At 39.4% G+C, this 23,736-nt stretch overlaps 1 protein-coding gene across 3 annotated transcripts in view; it reads right to left on the bottom strand.

Moving 5' to 3' along the window:
* The window catches only part of cacna2d3a (calcium channel, voltage-dependent, alpha 2/delta subunit 3a), a 139,882-nt gene that overhangs the window by 111,468 nt on the left and 4,678 nt on the right, over positions 1-23,736 (bottom strand). For 2 of the 3 annotated variants that reach the window (XM_042491919.1, XM_042491921.1), the window contains exon 3: positions 1,486-1,602. In XM_042491919.1, coding sequence (XP_042347853.1) covers positions 1,486-1,602 — 117 coding nt within the window. Of the gene's footprint in view, positions 1-1,485; positions 1,603-14,418; positions 14,460-23,736 lie in introns of those variants that run through there. The other variant, XM_042491920.1, reaches the window with a different exon arrangement.

The following is a 23,736-nucleotide window of genomic DNA, read 5'->3' as shown; positions in this document are numbered from 1 at the left end:
AGGGAATGTAACACGGTGCAACGGGCATGGTCATGCAATACGAGCGGGCAAAGGTACCATGCATAAGAATAATAGCACAGGCACAAGCAAAGCTAAAGCAAGGGAAATGGTTTGTCACTATCTGTGCCCCTCTCTCTCTCTCTTCTCCCTTGCTTTCCTTTCAGCTTGTATTCTTGGACCAGACTTTCTGAGAGAAATCCAATTTCTGTTAACAGCACCATGTTGTCCTGATAGGATCTATCACCTGGAGCTAGAGCTGCAGCCAGAGAGGCAGTGCACCGTGGACACATCCTGAACTGCACCTGTTACAACACTGACAAACACACACACACATAACCATACATGCAGACATGCTCACACACAGATGTGGATGAGTGTCTTCATACTATACATGTACACATGTATCAACTACAGTGACAAAAGACTCTCAACAGGCTTATATTTGGGACAACATATAACTATCGACGTAGGACAGGTTTTTAATTCCCTTTACATAAAACTGTCGCTCTCCAAAGATGGGAAATAATTTCAAATTGTTTATTTAAACCTATTTTTGTGTCTCTCTTGTTTATTATGCCAGTATTACTCCATGACAACCAGACCCAGCTTCTTATTGAGACAGTCGTTTATTTGTCAACATGTGTAGCCACACCCGGTTAGTAAAAGGGACTGAGCATTTAATTGAAACTAGGCTTATCTTTGAAGTTTTAAAGTTATTCTTAGTCACTCTAAAAATTAAATCTGCAAGATAACTCAAATAAATATGGTGGAGCAAAAAGTCACATTTTAAAACCTTTACTTAAGCACAGTACTTGTCTTCCACATACTAACACTAAACACTGCATTCAATCCAGTTCACAAAAAGACCTGAATAAAACGAGGCAATACATCTGAAAATCAGAATCATATAATTTTAGTTTTAGTTTAGATCTTTGTCTTAAAGTGGCCTCTTAGGTACTCATGTTTGGTATGAGTGGATCGATAAAGTGACACAGACACTGATGGGTGGCTAACAGCCTCTCTCTGTCTGTCACCTCACCCACAGCACCCGCTCTTTCACGTATCTCTCTCTCATACGGCAAACGCAAGATGTGTCTGGTTGCACTGTGGCAATGTGACACTCTGACACTTCTTCAGACATCCCATAGGGTCAGCAGAGTGAAATAAATACTTTACCAAGTGATTTCTCTGAGCTCAGTTGAGTGCCTTTTCTTTTTCCATTCCCAGCCTATCTGGGAATAAATGTACCACCACAACAGAAACTCATTTCTATTTTTCTTCCGTTTTGTTATTAGGTAGTCATATGTGTTAGGTACTGCAGTATAAGTAAAATGTAGATGATTAAGAATAGAACTAAATAGAAAATTCTTCTTAAAATGACATCTTCACATATCCCTGTGCTTTTATAGGAGTTTTTATATTTTTAAATATTTGACTTGATTCTAAGGAAGGTTTCATTTGATGAATTCAGTTAAGAACAAGTACCTTCATTGCCTGGGCTTTCTTGTGAAACATCTCCTCCATGTCCTCTGCCAGCCTCTTTACCAGCCGCAGCCCATCAATTTCCTCCACCCGCACTGCCCGCTCAAACTCCTTGTATTTCTGAAAGAAAACCACACATTCACATCATCAGGTTAAAATTACTGCGACAGTTTAATCACAAAAATAATGTGTTTTCATTCCAATAAATTCCAAAAAGGCATGTTTTACTTGGCTATACATTACATGTGATAGTGTACAGCATGGATGTCCCAGTGTGAGCTCATGCTAATGTTCAGTGTTCTAAGTACAGTAATGTTACTGTTTAATAAATAAGCTTATTTCTCAGGTAAAGCAAGGTGAGGGGGAAATATGGTAATCCCATATTCGTAAGTCTTAAAAACAGTTAAGTTAAGTAACAGTTATGATTGCATTAAAGGAATACTTCACCCCAAAAATGATTATCTGTATATTAATTACTCACTCTGTTACCTTGAATTTGTAAAGAGAACTGTTTTTCTCACATGCCTCCATGATGAACAAAGAAACCAAAAAATGGAAAAGAAATCTTGATGAATTGTGGTAAAAGGGGCCTCATTATACAAAAGCAAAACCATACCAAAACATCCGTTTACAAAGTTGTGGCCTGGAAGGTCAGAGTGCAAAGTTCAAACCCACGTAATGGCCCACGTGTGCTACTCATCTGTGCATGAGACTGTTTATGCAAAAGTGTTTTAAACAGCATGTTTTTTGCAAAAATGCATGTGAATGGGAAGTACTGAGGATACACCCGGATAAATAAGACTTACTGTGCGAACTGTGTGAGAGTTTGATGTTTTGGTATAGTTTTGCTAATGTTAGACATGGACCACTTTTACTTAAATACATTAAGAATTTTCTCTGTAATGGATTCTTTGTTCTTTGTTAAGTTTTCTTCTTGAATTTGAGGTAACGCAGAGTGAATAGTTGATCATTTTGGGGGTGAAGTTTTTTCTTTAATATTTTACAGTCCAATTTTGGAGGTGAGTAAGCTATAAAAAGCAGTTTATAGAAAGTACAATCGCATGTTGGACACAGAAGGCACTTTATAGCATATGACACAGTCTATCCTACTCAGAAGATTTTCAAAGGGCGAAAACTTTAACTGGAAAAAAATGGAAGAAACCAGATGAAACACTACAAGGTATGCACCAGATAAAAAGACAGGTGGTTTGTATACAGAGTAGCAAGAAATAGCTGTGGTAAAATTACAATATGCAAGGACCCATAGCTATGCTACAAAGAACTAAGAATGTATTATCAGTGTTTCAAAAGAGGAATAAAGCTTAGTCGGAGTTGCTTCTCCAAACTAATCTACATATAAACGAAACCAATCAGCTCAGACTAGAGAATTATCAGCCACCTTCAAGTTTTACCAACCACACATTAGGGGCCGATGACACGCCACTGCCCTCAGTATCTGCCCTAAACTAAATCACATTATTCTGCTATAAACCAATACTAGGGTGCTTAGCTTAACCAGCGCCTTAACTGGGGACAGTGACATTAAGTCTCACTAATTCCACACCCATACATGCCACACACACACACTCTCACACACACACACACACACATATATATGCAGAGCTGATCTAAGTGAGGTGGTATACTTGTACAGAAAAAAAGAGGAAGAAGAAGAGAAGAAAAATATTTTTTGAAATCTCTGCAAAGCTGCAGGCGGCTGTGTTTCACTCTTGGGGGATTTAACAGGAGATTACCGCCATATCAAATAGCATGCCCCCTCTAATGTTATGCCAACCTGCTTAGACGCATGCTCTTAGCTGCTCCTGTTCAGCAACACACATGAGGAGCAGGGTTAGGGGAGAGGGATCACGGTAGGAGGAGGAATGGGGACAGCATCAGACACTCAGGCGGCAGCTTTTGGATTTAGGCAATCATTTGAAAAACTGCAGGACATCGCCAAACAGAGAGGAATATTTTTCTGTTTCGTCCCCAAACTTTTGATAAGGGTGAATTCTTTAGCTGTAGCTGAAGGTGATAAGCACAGGGGCTGAGCAAAATGCTCAATCACTTAAGTGAAAGACGCCGAAGACAAATCAGTTTTTTTGCAACACCATTGGAGAAAAAAGCACATGGCAATCGAGTACAAAAAAGGGACAATGACAGGGGACACTGAATTTGATCATTGATTGTTATCTTGTTACAACTATGGGTACATTGCTTGATTGCTTCCCTCCCAAGGGAAAGACACCGTCAGACAGACAAACACATGAGAAAGGAAAAAGATAGATAAAGGGAAACAAAAAGGGAGACAGGAGAGAGATAGAGGGGAGAGCAAACACTGTGTGGGTGCAAAGAGATTCAAGAGATGCAAAGACTGGTAGGATGAGGAAGAGAGGGAAGGCAGAGGGATGTTTAAGGGTGATAGATGAACAGAGAGAGCACAGAAAGAAAATATTGAAGTGGGAGGTCAGAGGGCATGTGGAATAAATGTTATCTGTATTTGAAGAGCTGCAGGTGGGCACAAGTAGAGAGAATAAGGTTAAAATCGCTAAATTTACATTTTGGTTAAATATAGAATTAGAATAAGAGCTAAGGTGGAAGGGATTTTTGATAGCAATTGTACTGATTAGAGAAAAGAGGATCTGATTTAGTGCTTTTTGAAGAGATGAGTGTCTAACCTATAATATAATGGATTTTTTTGCAGTGGGGTTTGAACTTCCTATTCATGTCAGACAGGTGAAGCAATAGTAAAAAGTCAGGCATGGGTTGAAAAAAATCAGGTTCAGGTCTATCAGGGAAAACACTCAGTGTTTCATCTTTATCTCCATATCATAGCATCACCACTCTGTTCACAACCATAACACTGAGCAGTCTGCGTGCCTTTGAAATGCTGCCGAAGTGGTGCCTTCGCTGCCAATTTCATTTGCATGTCACAGTTTGGAGTATCAAAATTGTCTTCAAAAGCCCCGGTGCAGCCATCCAAAAACACTTCTGTTTCGCATATGGTAAAGATTGGATCAGAAACCAAAAGGGAAGGGAAAAAAGGAGGATAGTGAGAAAAGAAAGAAAGAAAGAAAAAACAAAAGAAAGAACCAAAAAACAAAAGCAAGAGGTACATCTGAAAAACTTTAATGTCCTTTTTGTTCTGTTTACCAACTACCATGACTTTTACATTCTCTAACGCCACCTTTTGTTTCTCACCCAGCAGCACCACTAATTAATTGCAGCCCCAAGTAACATCTTCTGTGGCCAATCAAAGTGACTGGCTGATGACTCAGAAGCCAAATCACAGCAACCGTAACCGTATGAAAATCAGAGCGATAATCCCACTGGCTGACTGACAACTGCAGTGTGTCAGAGGAACAGAAAATCCAGGTTTAAAGCCAATCCTGGTTCCTGGCTGGCGGTGGTTGGCTGTTAAAGCTGACAGGTCAACGGCGGCTCAAAACTGAACTGGCTTGACTGGTTTCCTCAACAATTTTCTCTGCACCCTGTCTTCCTTCAATGGCTCGCTAGAGCTCCTTCTCTCTAGTTTTATATCTCCTGCTTTCCTCTTTCATCCCTCTTCTTCCCTGCACCCACTTCCTTTGCTAATTATAAAAATGAATGGGCTGACTTCATGGACGCAGTCATCGCTATGAATTCTCTCTAAAGATAGTTCCTAAGTCTTTTCTATTGAAATCAGTATATTTCTGTCTACAGCTAAATCCTTGTCCATGAAACTGGCCCAGAACTGACAAATATTAAACACTTAACCAAGGCATAAGAAAAGCACCAAAAGCCCACGGCCTGAACCAAAATGTTTATGTGTTTGCGATCACGTTCGTGTGGTCAGTGAAAGGCTAAGACGGTCCAGCTGACCACAGGCTGTCTCTAGCACTATGTTCAGTCAGGCAGACCAGGGCAGACCAAGCTTAATTAGCCTGAAGCTATTCTCTTCACATCACATCAACATCATGGCAAAGCCAACTGACACACATCCAGAACCACCATTTCCCAGGAGACTGGAAAGGAGAGATTAATGGGCTTTATTGGCAACTTAAGGTCAAATATTATTCTAACACAATAAACCAATGACATGTAGAGTTCCTTTATGAAACTTATTTGGTACCATTTTCAAGATTTTGCTCATGAAACAATGGGTCTTTGCCACCTGAGAAGTACCTCACAAGTCCTGGGACTTCTCTGCTGTGGAGGTGGTGGGTTGTATTTGGATGTGATGCTACGCTGGAGCACCTGCTCACGTCCACTAGTCCAGCTGCTGGGCAGTGACACAGTCTCACAAGAGTTGTATTGACCTACACTTGCAGTTGAGCACAAAATAATGTTCCCTTTCCACTTTTCCCCAAGGATTGTTCTATTTGCTGGGTTGTGCACCTGGACACTGGCCTGATTTACCTGGAGAACATGTATTTATTTCTTCAGGATTTCCGCTAACCTATAATACGAGCTGGGCTTCTGCTCAAAGTTTTCTCAACTAAAAAGAGAAGAGGTTCCAATTTCTGTAACGCTTTCTCACCCAGTGTTATCAAATACAGTCGCTTTCTCACACACCTCTGCGTGTGATGCCAATAACAAAGGTACCCCTTGACATCTCTGTGGGATGCACCCTTTAGCGTCTGCATGTGACATACAGCTGTCTCCTGGGTAAAACACATTCTCACCATAGACTGAATATAAAGATGGACAACATGACGGCTCCCCCAAAGTGAAGCTTAAACATCTTGATCGCCCCCAGTGTCTGACTGCAGTACAGGCCATAAAGCCCACCCACTCATTGTTGGTAAATGGGACATGGGCCAAACTTAAAACTCAAAGTACATGCCAAATGATTTTTTTCAAAGATGGTTTCCATGATTTAAGGCAAGTCTCATCACTCTGATATATGTTCAAGTGATAATTTTTCTGTTAATTTTGGTTTTAATGTGTTATTTAATTCTACAACATAGGATTCTCTGTCATGATTGACAGCTGTGTATGTCAATCCATGCACTAGTATTCAGTGGCGCTGTGCACAATTGCTCAGACAGTTGTTTTGACGTGAACTATCCGACTGCGGAGATCACTACTGCGCAGAATCTGGCTCCAAATGATGTCACCAGTGCAAGGTGGCAGCAGCAACATCCCAGATATTTTGGCTTCATTTAAGCATAGCAGGGTGAGTGGGGACATGTTGCCGATTTTATTAAGTCTATGGTTCTAACATGTGGTTCACATTGTTAAACAGATGCCGCTACATTTAGACAACAAAAGTAATTGATTCGGTTTAGAACAAACATCATGTTTTGAGTTAAAATAGGTACTTAACGTAAATTAAATACATCACATGTGTGATGTAAGTATGTGATGGATGGATATAAGTCAGTTAACTTTAAGTAAAAACAACACTAACCTTTGGTTTCACAGGGGACATGAGCAGTGGTCTCCTGGATGAAAATCTGTTTTAGTTTGACCGATCAACCACCGGTCCTACCAGCCTGAGGTGGACTTTCTTGCTCTTTGCACTGAATCAGTCCAATCAATTCAATCAATTTAATAGTTTATTGTCATTGTTATAGAAAAACAATGAGATAATGTTAGAGCAATCTCAGATATGTCATAGAATCAGTCGTTTGAATCATCAAATGTTGCAGAGGATGGGTTTACACTGGAGTTACTTGAAAGCCTGATGCCTCTCATAAAGATGTATTGGTATTGAACGCTGAGGGCGTGGCAAAGCATTTATTTTTGATGAATTACATTAACCTCCATTGTATAAATTCTTCACACTAGAATTCACGTGACACTGCAAATGTGAGTGATCACACACATTCAGATAACTGTCTATTATTACAGGCTTCAGACAAAACGTCAACATTCACTTTTGTTACGTGGATGATTTTCAGTTAGATAGCAATAATGTCATTAGCCACACTGACAGACTAACAGCAGCTTAGGACGGTGAGGCTCAATGTGTTGCACACAATACACAGTGAATCCTTGAAGCCACCCTGAACAGCCAGTCTTGGTCTCTTTTACCGCACAGCAGCTCCAATGGAACAGATAGAGGTTAAGTATCAAACTGTGCTTCTCTAAGCCAAAACAACTCTGTCTGACCATGAACTACAACTCGGTCACAAATTAACTTCTCCCCTAGCACGATATATATCAGCCTGCTCCCTCATGTGTACACTACAAAAAGTAGTTTGAACTGTGTTGAAGACAGACAGACAGTGGTGACACATATTGTATGGTCTGCGGTAACTCAATCCCTCTTTTTCTCGCCCCTCTGCTGTGCTGCATCACATGAATGAGCTGATGCTGCTAATCTCTCTCCTACACAGTGTGCTCTGACTGTGGTACAACAATCAGAGGCTAGAATCCCCAGATCCAAGCTGCACTTAAGCACAGAGAAACACAGACATGTGCAATCCTCTATGTACAGACACAGACAGCCACAGGCAAAACTCAATAAATAAAACAATAAGTACACACTGGAACCAAAAGACATATATAGAAGTGGATGGCAGGATAGGTCTATGCATACAAGCACTGGTTTTCTTTGTGTCTCTCCATTGGTCATTCATCATAATGAAGTATTAGAGTGACATAATACCACATGTGTTTGTATCTATGTATGTCGTTTCCTTGGGGCTCAATAATAAAGTGATTAATGAAGGGGAAAAACTTCATTTCACACTAAGACTGAACCCCAATCCCCCAAATCCCAGCTCATTTTACGCGTCACCAGAGCCCACTTTACCTTGGCCCACTCTCACACAATCTCACTGCTCTTTGAATCGCGTCACCTCTCTCTTTCTTTCTCTACCTTGTACACATACACACACACATACAATAACAGACATATGAACACTTCAGATATTTCTTATTAGTTACTGAACTGAGAAAAATAATTAGCAGATAAATGAAAATGAAAAAGATGAATCAGTGCTACTGATTTTGTGGTTACTCAGATCTTTCCTGTGTCTCTAGCTAACTAAATGAAGCTGAACATCCACAGCAGGAAAAGAGAGGCAGAAGCATGTGCAATGATGTCAAACATGCTACCCTAAATAACAAGTATGTGTGCTATAGTCTCATTCAGGCTGTGCTATTTGGTTTTCATTCACAAAAAGCTGCCCTCTCTGTTTTGTTTGCTTCCGCCTGCTTGTCTCTGGCTACAAGTGCATGAGTCTGGTTTGATGAACAAAAGAGACATGGCTCAGGAAAGCCTCTGAATGTGTGTGTGTGCGTGTGTGTGAGTTGTGTGTGTTGCGTTGTGTTGAATGACACCAGGAGGGACTACACAGGGACATAGAGACAAATAAGTCAACTTAACAGACTCTCTGATGTACTGACACCCGTGAGGTGAGCAGACATACACAAACAAACACACACACACACACACACACACACACACACACACATACACTAAAGTGTAAATTGTGCATGACAAACTTTCTGGTAAAAGTTGCTCCATGCCCCTTCAAGATGCCCATAAATGGTGTTTTAATACTTAATAGTATAATCAGATGAATATTATTATAAAGCATCTTACATTCATATGTTACTTAGTGAAATTTCTTTGGTATCTTATAGCTGCAAATCACAATACTTGCAATATTAAAGTAATCACATTAAAACAAATGTGTATCAATGTGACAACACCGTATTTGCCATCAGCAGAAATAACCGTACTTCATCATTTAAGTCCCAATCCCCTTTACTTGATAATGAGGACTTTTTAGTCTACCATGTCATGCTTATGATACATTTCTGAGGGAAACTGCACTTTCTACACCACTGCTATTATTTGCTAAAGTTACAACTGTACTTAAAATCTTAAATAAAAAACACAAGATAAGTAACTCATATTAGCAACCTAGACTAACTAGTACATTAAAATATTGCTTTGATGCATTAGTATTAATAGTCCAATAATATAATATATATTAGCTTGTATTTAATAGCAGGTAATAACAACAGATATTTTCGGATTGCGGTATTGCTAATTTTAACTCTTTTACGGAGTCTGAATACATCTATGGCACGCTCCTGAATGTTCGTACAGTTACCAACAAAAAGTAAATTTTGTATATAAACCACATAATCATGTGCTATGAGGCTATAATCATATGAATTATGCCCTGCAGGCTGTCCTCCTTCATATGAGAGGAACATAGCATGTGCAAGTACATAACGTGACATTGTTATGTTATGTTTAGTATGCAATGTAAGGACACCCAAAAACTTCCTAAACCTAACCTAATTTGTAATGCACCATTTTGTAGGACATCATATCAACCTTGCACATAAGTTTTTGCAAGATATTACACGCACTGTTGTATGAGGACGTGATGAGTACTGCAGCACATCAAAAACAACTCTTAGTGTCAATGATGCCATCATAATCATATATAACAGAGACAACATTCATTCATTGTCCGAAACCGTTTGTCCTCGTAAGGGTTGCAGGGGGGCTAGTGCCTATCCCAGCTGTCATTGGGTGAGAGGCGAGTTACACTCTGGACAGACTATCGCAGGGCTGACATATATAGGCAGACAACCATTCACACTCACACCTACGGACAATTTAGAGTCCCCAATTAACCTAACCTGCAAGTCTTCGGAATGTGGGAGGAAGCCCGGAGAACCCAGAGAAAAACCCACGATGACACGGGGAGAACATGCAAACTCTGCACAGAAGGGCCCCCCGCCCAAGGTCCGAACCTTGCCCCAACGCAGGTTCGAGCCGGGGACCCTCTTGCTGTGATGCAACAGTGCTAACCACTATACCATCGTGGAGAATATTAACATGGAGAATATTATACATTTAGAAAATACAATACTTAATATTGGTTAAAAAAAGTGTTAAATATATCAGACATAGACCCAACTGAATTATTTAGGACAGAAATCCACAACTGGGAAATTATTTCCCCCTGGATGAAGTGCACTTTCTGTATGTATTCCTTTAGATACCTGTATATGTTCATTAATGCAAGCAACAATCTTGAGCCTACAGTGCAAGAGCAGGTATTCTTCTAAAACATGTTTGGGAGAACAAATGTCTTGCAGTGTCATCAATTCATATGAAGGGCCACTGCCTCCCTAAAGCCATGTTTGTAATTACAGCCAACATGTCTTGGGGAGAAGGAGGGGAGCGGAGTTAGAGAAGAGAAGAAAAAGAGAAGAGGTAGGACCCAGAGGCACCACGTGGTTGAGGTTAATTTAAAGTCCCCCTCCAGACACATTTTAAAGTATGTAAAAAGACTCTGCTATGATTAATATTTTGTTTAACATGGTTTTCCCACATGAAAAGTTAAATGAAAACTTTGAAGAAGAGCTTAAAGCACATCTACTCTTTATCCCTTACTGAGAAATTCTGAATCTGCCTTGTGCCCCACTACCGCGGCTTTACTTTCTACACAAAGCCCTCAATAATCTTGCCTCCTCATACCTTACAGACTTTCTACAATGTCACTCTCCCACTCCCCAACTCAGATCATCAGTTGTCAACCTTCTGACCCCCATCACATCATTCTTCATTTGAGATGATAAAATAAAGTAATAAAAAAATGCACTTATGTACTCTAATGCAGCCACCTTTCTCTGTTTATTGTCATCAGTCTGGGATACATTGCTCTTACACTTGTTAAGAAAAGAACCCGTAGCATCACAGTCCTAGTGTGGCATATTGGACAACGATTGGCTTTGGAATTTGTGACATACTTAATGTAGCTTGCATGGGGTATGTTTGAATATCAAATTTTAGGGAAGTGCACACACACACACACACACACATACACACAGCACCCACTAATACTGGAATGTGAAAACATCTCTCTGGTGACAAACCTTGCAACTGAAACAAAAACTGAAACAACACATGGAAACAACTGCACTTTGACTGATGTTGCATTCACTCCATACACTCTTAGTCTGTTACTTGTGCACAGGGACAGAAGCACCAGCCCAAATCCACAGCAGGAAATCACTGCTGGATCACAGGATCTCCCATGAACGCCAAATTGTTGCTGTGCCCTCCTCCTTTCATACCCTCCCTTGTATGCCAGCCGACAAATTGTTCCCTCAAAAGAAGAGCGCTGGCCGGAGATGAAGTGGAACAATTAATTTCACGCTTGTCCTCCCTGCCTCAAAAGCATGTTGGTCTGAGTCCCGTATCTGGTGGCACAGAGACACTCCCCGCGGATTGTTAAACACACACACACACACACACACACACACACCCACACAAAAGTAAATTAAACACTTACTGTAAATGCTAATCACACTGACATAAAAACAAGACATCTTTAAAAGCAAATAAAACTCAGGAGATCATAAACTCTTCTTGCCTGACCGGCCACACCTTAATCGCTGCTCCATTCACCACAATGCAATCTATCAGTGGAGATGAATATAATATTGATCATAACGCGGAGATGTCTCAAAGTGAGATCAATGCGCTGTGAATGAATGGGGAGGATTGTGAGAACAAATGCACACACAAATAGCTTTGACAGACCACTCAATCATACGGCGAGAAGACGACAGCTCATGATAGGAAATAGACTGTGCCGTAAGTAGAAGCAAGCTGGGAAACATTTCATTGTGGCCTGTTGCTTGGCCCTGGACATCTACCATGTGGTCAGACTCACAGTTAGAGGCTGAAAATGCCTGAACAGGAAACCAGATTGTGGTATGACTAACACTTGGCATTTGGCACAAAAAATGCTCTGGTCTTCATGCTGAGTCACATCTAAAGGCATCATAAAGCACCTGTTGAACATAGGCACTTGACCACATGAAGTAAAAAAACTTACTTACCCCACATGCTATCTTGCCTAGAGATTCATACACTGAATTGTTTAAAACGTCTATTTTTTGGGCATCTTTACCTTTATTTGAGCAATGACAGTAAAGAGGCAGACCAGGAAAAGGGACAGAAAGAGGGGGATGACATGCAACAAAGGCCCCAATGCTGGAATCACACCTGTAATGCTGCGGTTATGTGGCATGCACTGTAACTACTCAGCTACCTTAGCTTCCTGTTTAAAACAACTTAATTTAATTGACGATTGATTACAGTGAAAGATCCTGCCTTGTGTCGGGTATAATAACAATGTTCCAAATATCATATCTCTTTGCTTTTGATTGATTAATGCTCTGCTCTGTCTAGAAAGATAACAACGGCTGAATAATGATCCTACAAGTCTTTCTTGGCTTCCCATTCTTCAGTGGGTTGACAGTGGTGGCAGCAGCTGTAAATGTGTTATCATCAGAAAAGCTAAAATCAGAACTGACAGCTGAAAACAATTTACAAATATAGGACTCAGGGAGTCAGTAATTGGAGTGAAAACAGTTCAACAACCAATTTCCCAATGTTAAGATAAACCAGACAATGATTGTTCAAATGTAATAAAAATGAAAGCTGCACACTAAGACATATAACTTGGACTTAAGTCAGACTTAAAACATGATTGCTCTGAGAACTGACTTGTTTTAGACCCGATAAATCACGCAACAAAAGGCATGTTTTGCTTTTTTCTTTTTTTCTTTTTTTTTTTGCCTAAGCATTGGAAGACATTGGTCTGAAATATTGCTCTGTAAAATCTGAGTTCTAATCTGAAGTTAATCTTGCTTAAAATAATCTTGGAAAAGTTGGTAAACTTGGTTTATTGATGTTGCTTAAACTTAGAAAGGTTGATTTAGTTACACTTGTAATTTTTAAGTTGCAACAACTTCAAGTATTAAGTAAATATAACTAAACTTTAAGTAAACTTTACAATAAGTTATAAAGTAAACATACATTAAGATTAGTAGTTATATATACTTACATTACATACATCAAGGCAATTGGTTTCAACTTGTCAGATTTTACAGTGTGTAACTAAAAACACAATTAACTGCTTTGGAGGGGAAAAATAGTAAATAATGTGGCTTTTTTAATGATCAGCTTTCATACCTCAAAGGCAATCTTATCTTGATTTGTTTGATGGGTTACAACTTAATTTAAGGTTGACCAGAAGGATTTGAGACTTTCTTTCACATACCTGAGCTTGTTTCAAATTACTTAGTCTGCAGCCATGATGGCTCTACGACACTGTAACAACACAGTGTGCAGCTGTGATATAAATGCTCAATATCAGCGTGCTAACACACTCCCAATGACAATGCTAACATGCTGATGTTTAGCTAAGTATAGTGTTTGTGTGTAGCCTTAGCGTGGCATGTGCACGATAACATTTCCTAATTAGCACAAAAAAACAAAAACAAAGTGAAGCTGAGGCTAATTCAAATGTAATTACTTCAAGGGAGGCATACGACTGTACCAAATATAATGGTATCTACCTATAGTTGCAAAGATATTAATGTCAACCTCATGGTGGCACTATGAGAAAAGTAAGGGGATCACCCAAATCAGTAACCTTCTTCCTCTGGGGACCATGAATGTCTGTGTAAAATTTCCGAGCAATCCCAACAATGTTGTTTTGCCTCCAAGGAACATACTACATGCCGGGTGTTATCCATACTGCCTGTGAGCAAAGATCTAGCATTAATTTCATCTGTTAGTTAAAATGCAAATAAATGTGGAATTGCAAGCCATGCAAGAAAAACTGCAGCCCAAATTATTCCAAAATATGACAAAAAGCTACAATCCAAAATCATAGCTTTAGTCAATACAGTAAATGTACAAATGTTCTAGGGGCGGGGATTCTGGTTGGTGCGGCTCTGCTGTTTTTCTATTGGTCCAATCAAATGTCAATAAACTGTCCCAACACTGCAGTAACTCATGGGAGTGACCACTTAACAATGCTACAATGCCACAATCTATTTCTTTAACCAGGAGAGTCTCATTGCGATTAAGAATCTCATTTTCTAGGGAGACCTGACCATGAAATGCAGCAGCATGAAAAGCACACATAGTTCCAGACAGAAAACACAAAAACTTACATCGTCCATGCTGAGCAGGCATTTGGAACACAAAGCATAACGAAGTCCTGACAAAGCAAAGGGGACTGTCCACTGTCCACTGTCCAATGCAATATATGAAACCATCCTGCTGATATTTAACCCCAAAAATGCCATGTTGCTATTTTTATTTCAGTGTAACTGAAACCACTAACATACACTTCACAGCTCCTGATTGTGTGTGTGTGTGTGCGTGTGTGTGTGTGTGTGTGTGTGTGTGTGTGGTGCCTCTGCAATGATAGTGTGTTTAAAGGCTGCCTGAGGGCTTTTGAGAGGAACCGTGGAATAACAGCTGTATACTAATACGAACACTCACACGCATACACACGCACACGCACACAAGGCCTTATGGCACAGCTGGTAGCAACGTTCAGGAGTTTGTCCCAGGGTGCACTGCGTCTGTTGGGCATGCACCATTGCCCCTCAGAGTGGGTGCCAAATCCCTGCTCCCTCTAATGACCGCCATCTTTCAATGTCCTCACATGCATTGCCATAATGGTGTGCCCACCACCTACACACACACACACACACACACAGAAGCTGCTTAAGGGCTGAGGCTGACATCATCCATGCCAGCATGAGAACCATTGACACTAAAATAAATAAATAAAAATAAATATACATGTCGAAAGCAAAGTCAGTCTTTCCCTTTCAGAAGGAAAGCTAGTACAGGAAGTTCCCTCTTGACACTTTTTCTTTCATACAGTCATAATTCACTTCACCAAAAAACATAATAGCACCAAGAGCAGGTCTAATCTGTTCACATGGAACTGATTAATAGTCCACAGTCTATCTGTAGTTGCCTGCATTCAGTTGGTTTCAGCAGAGTTGTGGAAAACATTTTTCATGCTTAGCAGCACGTACAATGCAGCCTGCTGCTTCCCTATTCCACTCCATACATTCTCACAGTCTCAAATTGATTCTAGCAGCAGCCAGCGTGAAAGTGGAAGGAGAGAGCAAAACATTGTGGTGGATGTATTAAGGTAATATTCATCCTTGCAAGTGGAGATTTATTATGGGAAGTTACACTTTTTGGACCACAGTTTCATTTGAGTTTGCTTTGAAGGCCTCACAAAGAAATAAATGGACCACCTACAGAGGAGGAGAATACTTCTGAGAACCGCAAAACATTTATCAGCAGATACTATGAAGCTGAACTGAATATATGAATATAATAAAACAATTTGAAATAAATGCAGAATGTAAAATATGAACTAAAGAAGATAAAGAGTTTCTAATGGAATAGATTAAAAAAACTTAAATGACATCACTGCATCCTTACAATTTAAATATGATCACTTTTATATAACATGATATTTAGGATAGCCTTACTGACGAGACATTTTTGGGGATGATTATAATATCTATATTTGAGATATTTAAAAAATTTAAAATATTTTTTAACAAATACCATACAAATAACCTTTATACAAATCCTTTAGATCTTTTTTATTTCTTTTAATGAATTGTGACCAAGATGAAGACTGAGTGAGGCATTTTACTGTTTAAAAAATGAACTTGTTATGTAACAAAGGCAGAAGGAAATACCACATCCCTCACCTCTTTCACACTATGGATACCAAACACCTTGCATAAACTTTACAGACTGTGGTTCTGGACTCAAATCTACTTCATACTCTCTCACTCTCCGGGGCTACCTTATCTCTGTCATGAGTCTTGTGCAATAATTCATAGTTTTTTTTTGTTTTTTTTTTATTTTATTGTGCAATAATTCAAAGTATTTATTTTTATTTGTATGTGATTCATAGTGTGTACCTTTAATGTAAACTTTGAATCTTGTTTTCATATGCTGCTCTTTCAACTGCCTATTTCATTTTGCCTTATTCTTTTTCTAATTATTGGTCTCAGTTTTTTTTCACCTTTAATTGATAGGATAGTACTAGATTAAAAGGTGGGAGAGAGAGGAAATGACATGCAGCAAAGGGCCATGGGTGGAATTGAACCCATGACCATTGCGGCAAGGACATAACCTCTGTACATGAGGTGCCTGCTCTGCCAGATGAGTATCAGGGTGCCCCTTGTTTTGCCTTACAAGCTAACTTACAAGCTGAGAGATATGCACAAAAAATCTAATGTACCTGTTCTATGCTGTACCTGTGCAAATGGAAATGAGTAAATCTAAGTCTAATTCTAATGGAGACACAGTTTCTAAATCAACTCACTCCTAGTTTGACATTTATGGACTACTGAGATTTCTTGTTATTTATCACCGACATACACCAACACCAATATATCTGCAATAAGCTCATTTCAGCTGATGATGTTGTGTATATATATTAAACTGTTTTCTGTATCACACTCCAGAAACAAGCCTCAGATGGTGTATGCTTTGTTTCATGTTTCAAGTCTTTTTTTCTTTCTTTTTTTTGTTGTTGTCATAATCATAACAACTGTGGAGCAGTTGTTTGCAATAAAATGCTAGCTTCCAGGCTTTCTCCAATGCTACTATGTATGTGCATATGTAAGTATATGTTATATCAAATATATAAAAGAAAAACATGCAAGTAAAAATGAGAATCCAAAACATAAGACATAAAACATCACATGATGCAGAAGAAGTAGACAGGAATAAAATATGATATATTATAAAAGGGTGTGGAAGGATGTGGGAATGCATGTGGCTGGCATCAGTGTTAAGGAATACTGTGGCATTCAAATAGAGGTCAGTTTCTCAGCTGTAAAAGTGCCAAATATTATTCCACACATCACATGACCACAGCTTGTACTACTGCGACCCAGCAGGACTAATCCAAGTCTGAGCATCATCAGCGTATTGTACAGAAATGCAATGCAATTTTTTAACTCTTTCATTGTCAGCTTTGGGTTTTAGATTCCCACTACACAATTACATGAATGGATACTTGGTGGGCCAGCATCACAGAAACGAACAGTCACCCTGCCTTTATGCAGCCATCAACTTGATCACTCAGTCATTGAAAGTTCATTGATTTTCTATGTAGCAGTCAATATCAAACAGGATACTCATATTCTGCGGTTGGCCAAAAACAGCTGGCCATTTGGAATTTCTGGCAGCCATGCTCATCACATTTTCCAATCTAACTTGGCAAGTTCCAAAATCCATTAGCAGCCATTCAAAATGACAAAAAAGCCCAATAAAATGCAGTGAAATCTTTTTTAGTATTTCATCAGACTTGCTCCTTTGTGTGATGGTGCAACAGCTCTACAAATCCTCTTTTGTGGTATTCTACAAAACATTACTGACTTGTCTTCAAGCGCAGAAATTGAAAAACTGAGTATTTTCTATACATTTCTATCTGGATACACCCTTTGAGCAGAAGCTGTACAACTCTGACTTATAAGAGTGAAGTGACCAATTTCCACAACTGTTATTATGCTTCAATGTGTTTTTTAAAATCATATTACCACTATCAGCAGTAGCACCGTGAATTTACCTTATTGATTGTATTGTCATTGAAAACATCTTTATACTATACAAATATACCATCAGAATATAACATTTTAAAAACTGTATATTTTATGGAAGTTTGAAAAATACAACCTTTAACATAAATTGACATTTCAATTGTGTGCTTAGGTTATTTTATTTTTGGGTTGTTTTTTTTAGTCATCAGACATTTTGTAAGAATTTTATCACCTATGGAAAGTCCACCGGAGCGTTTTTAATGTGAGGGGTAATGCCACTTCCAAGCTTTGGACACTTGATGGAAACTTTCTCTAACGGTATATTATGAAACCAGTTAACCGGAATGTGTTTCTGAATATTTGAGGCGAGAAATAAGTTGCTGTTTCTGAGTCTGTCTTCATCTTAGGTCAACAACAATTAGTTTAAAGGTTTTTGGGGATTTTCCAGAGGTAGCAGGTCATGCTGGATGCCCCCAATGTACATAAAGTAGTCTAGATTCAACTTTATGCAAATGAGGAGTGGGCATCCCACCTCTTTATATGCCATGGCTGCTATCTGAATGCACTAAATGGCTGCTTATGTACACAGTTAATGGAAGGTGTGGAAATGACTGATCCTGTGGACACACACCATAACACAAAGGCCACATGCAAACAGTTATGTTTTTGCTGCTAACCTACTGGATAAACGCTGCCTAAAAGGTCTGGTTCTGAAAATCGCAGTGAACCAAGTACCTGAGAGGGATAAATCAGGTCTTCAATTAAACTTGATTAATCACATAAAATGAATGCATTCAAATAATAAGCAATCATTTCTCTGTGAGAACGAAAAAATGGACTGCTTACTCTCCACACAGTATCTGTCTTTGTTACTGCACATGTCAACAATACCATGTGATCAATATGGCTCAGCATTGATCCATACTGATCCTTGTGTCTAAGTAATCGTTTGTCACTTACTCTGTGAAAAGCATTACCACAGTGTCATCTGCACACTGGCCGGCCCAGGCCACTAGCCAATAAATACATCACATGGCACGAAAAGGAGACACAACAGAAATGTAAAATAAATACACACTGATAGAGTGCGAGTAACAAGGAGAGGCTAACTTAAGTGCATGTGTGTGTGCTGATATGTTTCCTCACATTGCTGTTTATTCATAACTGTATCCATCAACCCTGTGTTACAGTAGCAAGTTTGTGTTTGAGTGAGATGGTAGCAAGTGCAGGTGAAGGTCATCAGAAGGAGGGGCCACTGTTGTCCCACTGAGCTGGATTTGGCAGCACTCTCACAATCTATGAGAAGTGTTGTGCGAAGTGGGTGCAGTGCTGGATTTCATAAAGTACAGCCAAACTATGTGTGCGTTTGTGTGAGTGCGTGTGTATGTTGGCAGAGTTGATGCAGAGGCAGAGGGGGGTGACTTGGGACACATAGTGAGGTCGCCCGAGAGTGCAGCGAGTGCTCGACATTGTGCTGGGCCAGCGGAACTAGATTTTTTTTTTTGAGGATGTGTGCACCAACACTTGCTCCAAACACTGGCGTGTCCCAAGATCCCCTCCCATGTATTCTTTAGTGCCGTAGCTGCATCCTATTCATTATTAAAGCAGAGGGATGGAGGGAGAGGAGGAGAGAAAGTGCGAGAGGGAAGGGGGGAAAAAGAGGCAAATTATTGGGGGAGGCATAAAGACACAAAAACAAGTTTATAGAAAGGTGGAAAGTATTAAAAGATAAAATGTGCAAGTGTGTGAGAAAAAGAGGGAGAGAAAGAGAGAGAGAGAGAGAATGAGTTTTTAAACACTCATTTATTCAAATAAGATATTTCTATGTTTACAATTGTTAATTACGAATACAATCCTGGACTACAGTAAAAACCCAAACTTAAATAAATTCAGCTCATTAAAGCAACACACCTGCAAAGGGGTTTTTTTGGTTTTTTTTAAAGACAGAGGCAAGCCTTCATATTCCCAGAAATCTCAAAAAGCATCCAAATCCTCCATTTTGAAATGGTAGTTGTGCTCTAACTAGACTCACATCAGCATCACATCTCCTCTTTTCCTTTCTACTCAGGTAAACTGCCAACTTAGTTTGACCAAAAGGGAAGTTCAGCAGCTGACTTTTTTCTTTTCTTTTTTTTAACCATAAGCAAAACCAAATATAAACATCTGTTCAGTGAATTTCTCTCTGAAGGTTGACAATAACGCGCAAAGCAACCCAAATGAAAACATTAATCGGGAACATTGTAAAGCAACAAAAAATGTCTCTCATTGTGAAAAATCGAGAAACATCTGAAACCAACAGATTTAATAATGACACAAAGGCATTCACTGCCACAATTTCTTGTAAAATACACCATTGTAAATCACCAGTATAGAGAGAGAGAGAGAGTAGGAAAGAGACAGAAAGACAGAAAGAGACAGAAAGAGAGAAGATACAGAAAGAGACAGAAAGAAAAAGAGAGAACGGGGGTAAGAAAGAAAGAAAGAGAGAAAGACAGAAAGAGTAAGGTGCCAGTTTATCTTCAGTTCTGAGCATAAAGCAGAATTATGTGAGCATGCAGAGGTTTACGACATTTAAGGAGGTATTTGTGATTGATGGAGCAGCTGTAATGGGTCTGATGTCCTTTATTCAATTCAGTGTATTGCTTTATACGACCATCTTTACCTACAGCACACAGGGTGGACCCAAACAAGCTTCAGGATGATGGATGTGGACAGCAGCAAGTCACAGACAGTCCTTCACACAATGCCGCACACGTTAATGTGCTTAATAGTACTAGTCCCGCCCCTTCACCAAGTTGCCTAATGTTTACTCTCTGCATGCAATCCAGTGTGGAGCACACCAGGTAAACAATCCATCATAATTACAGAATTTTGTGCACGAGTGTGTGTGTATGCTTGTGTGAGTCCGTTAATGTCCGGTGTAGCCACGGTGAGATACTCTTTATCTGCAGGCCAACAGAGGCAGAGCCAGGCCCGATCAGCCGATGACAGATGACAGTGGATATTTATCTTCAGTGTTCACATTCATCATCCTAATAGCACGGAGCGCAAGGTGTTACACTGTATGCAAACACTCTGCGTGCATGTGTGTGTCTTGTGCAGAAACTTCAGAAACTGGTAAAAAAAATCTGCTTCCTTACCAACACAAATTAACTACTAAATCAAACACTGTTCACACTGGCGAATGAGAGATTGGGGATGAATCAAAGAGGTAAACCACACAACAAGTCATCAAAAGACACTTGATTTTCTAAGCCCACAAACACAGTGTCAGCAGTTGTGCTCTTTAAGAATTTAAGTTCTTTAATCCCGTAGCAAAGGGCCCTGGCTCCCTGCTCCTGACCTCTCTACAGCAAAGGCAGGGTGTTTGATTCACAGTGGCTTTTCTCATGCTTTTCTCACCAACAAAGCACTAATTACAGTATGAGTGAGTGGCTGTGTTGGCTAAAGCTGGCCTGCTAGGACATGAAAGGATAGCAGCACAGGCTGCACTCCCGCCTGCTAACACTGTAATTAACTCTGTGACATAGCATTCCTCCTTCTTTACCCAATCCCGTTCTCTTTATACACATGCACACACCTCTCTCTCTTCCCTCTCTCTCCACAGGCGGTGGAGGAATTAAATTTAGTAAGATCATGCTTTGGTCAATGAGAACAAGAGGGGGAGGGAGAGTGAAGCGGGAGAAGAGATGGGAGGGTTAGGGGAGGTTAGGGAAAGAGGGACAGTCATCAGTACACACCCCTACACACCCCTTCCCTCACCTCATCGCCAGCCGTGCTGAACCAAACCTGACAGCTATTCAATTTTCCCAACGCTAAATCTAATCTGCAGCCGTCTCCCCCTCACTGACACACTGTTACACTGGAACGCCTCAGCCATCACCCACCCTTGGCAGCAGACTGGCACCATCACACATACTTCCCCCTCCACTTTGACACAGAAGCACACACACACAGATATACAAAGTCATCCATGGGGCAAGAAAGGCAAATAGAGGGCAAAAAGAGAAAAAAGTAAAACTGCTCCTCAAATGAGTCTGAGGAACAAGTGATGGAGTTTGACCATACAATTTAAATTAATGGACCCAGAAAATAGCCTTTTTCAGTATCTCAGCAGTATAAAACTCAAGTTTCAGCAATCAGGTGAAATCTATTATCATCTCTGCCAGGCATAAAACCGGTGGAGATAATGCATTTGTTTGTGTGTTTGCATATGTGAGTGTTTGCATCTGTCTGTCCACAGTTAATCATGCAAACTACTGGACCAATCAGCTTAACATTTTATGTGCAGGGTCTCATGATTTGGGGTGATTTATGACTGTTGATAAACCTGTTTTATTGAATCTTTTACTTCACTCCTCTTATCCAGCCAGTGGGGGCTGAGGTCATCAACAAACCATGTAGCAAAAGTGTAAAAGGCATTTCCAGAAATCAGCCTGGCTGAAAACAATAACCATTTAATGGACCAACTGAAAACCATAGAAAAGTTTGATGCTTTTTATACCCGGGCATCTGCAGATTAATTCGTTTAAGTTAGACATGATGCAAGAAAAAGGTTTTCATTATCTTTGCCGCTATCTTGACAGTAAGGGAGCCGGAAGGGACAATTCCACTGAGCACAGGTGTGCCACTTGCATTGTCTAGAGTGGTTGCGATCAGCTCCGGCACCCACCTGGAGAAGATTTGCACTCTAAGTGGTGCACTTTTCTAGTTGATATAATTTTTCTCCACCAGGCTGAAGCAGCAGCCTACGTACAGAAAACAGCAAGGATTTTAGAAAAAAATGGGGTCATCTAAATTCCTCCAGCACAACCCTGGACACCCAAAAAATAGTCTGTAAATGTTTTCTGAAAATATATTGATGTGTATTTGCACAATGTAGAACAGAAATCACTCTTTTATTGAGTTTACCAAAGTAACTTTTAGCAATGTGTGAATGCGAATAACCTTTTACTCACATAAATAAAATATTTTCTTCTCAAATTTTTCAAAAAGGCATATTTGTTTAAGAAATAAAATACACTAAAAATACTTTGATTTCATTATAAGAAGTATGACAGCTGCATAACATTTGGAAATAAAAAAAGGAATGCTTAGTCAAATTAAAACTTTAAGCATAATTTAATGTGAGTACTGAGTGGGAAACATTTTAAAAACTCATAGCCGAACACAGCAAGAATCACTCTTCCACTGTTTTCATCCAAATATGTAATTAATTTTAAATGAACGTGAAAAACCAAAATGCATAATCATTTCCACTTCTAAATTAGATAATTAGTCATGCTCTTAAATCTGGTTAGTGTGACTAAAATACATATTCAGAACAAAAATAGATCATTTTTTCCCCAACACAGACAAACATGGGACTGCCCTCTGTGGAAATATTCAATTACGTTTCTGTGAAACAAGCGTTGTTGAAAGGTCTCCAACAGATTGAAATATATCACTCATGAGTAAATCACTTAACTGATCATGTACAGCAGAACTAACTGATCTCTCAAGTTTATAAGATTTTCCGACAGCCCATTAGATACTGCCAAATTAGCTGGCAACTGATATAATATAATGTGATATGTGATATAATGTTTTCAGAATAACTGCATTATATATATATTTATATATATATATATATATATATATATCCATTACATATGACAGTCATTAATTTAAAAAAAACATTAAAAAATGAAAATAAAGAATAGATAAAATACAATAGGGAACCACGAGCTGCTGTCCAAAATAATCATGCGCAAGCAAATTGCCATTCTTATTGCGAGCAGTTTTATGGCACCCTTCACTTCTGTGTGTGGTTTGTGCAACTGGTATTGCTGTGCCCCAGCAGAAGACGGCTCACAGGTGTATTCAACTAGTATTAATTTCTTGTTTTTTGTTTGA

This window comes from Plectropomus leopardus, chromosome 8, assembly GCF_008729295.1.
Source record: "Plectropomus leopardus isolate mb chromosome 8, YSFRI_Pleo_2.0, whole genome shotgun sequence".
In the NCBI taxonomy this organism is placed as follows: Eukaryota; Metazoa; Chordata; class Actinopteri; order Perciformes; family Serranidae; genus Plectropomus; species Plectropomus leopardus.
Note: the sequence above shows the minus strand (reverse complement) of the source record. Positions and strands in the feature narration are given on the sequence as shown.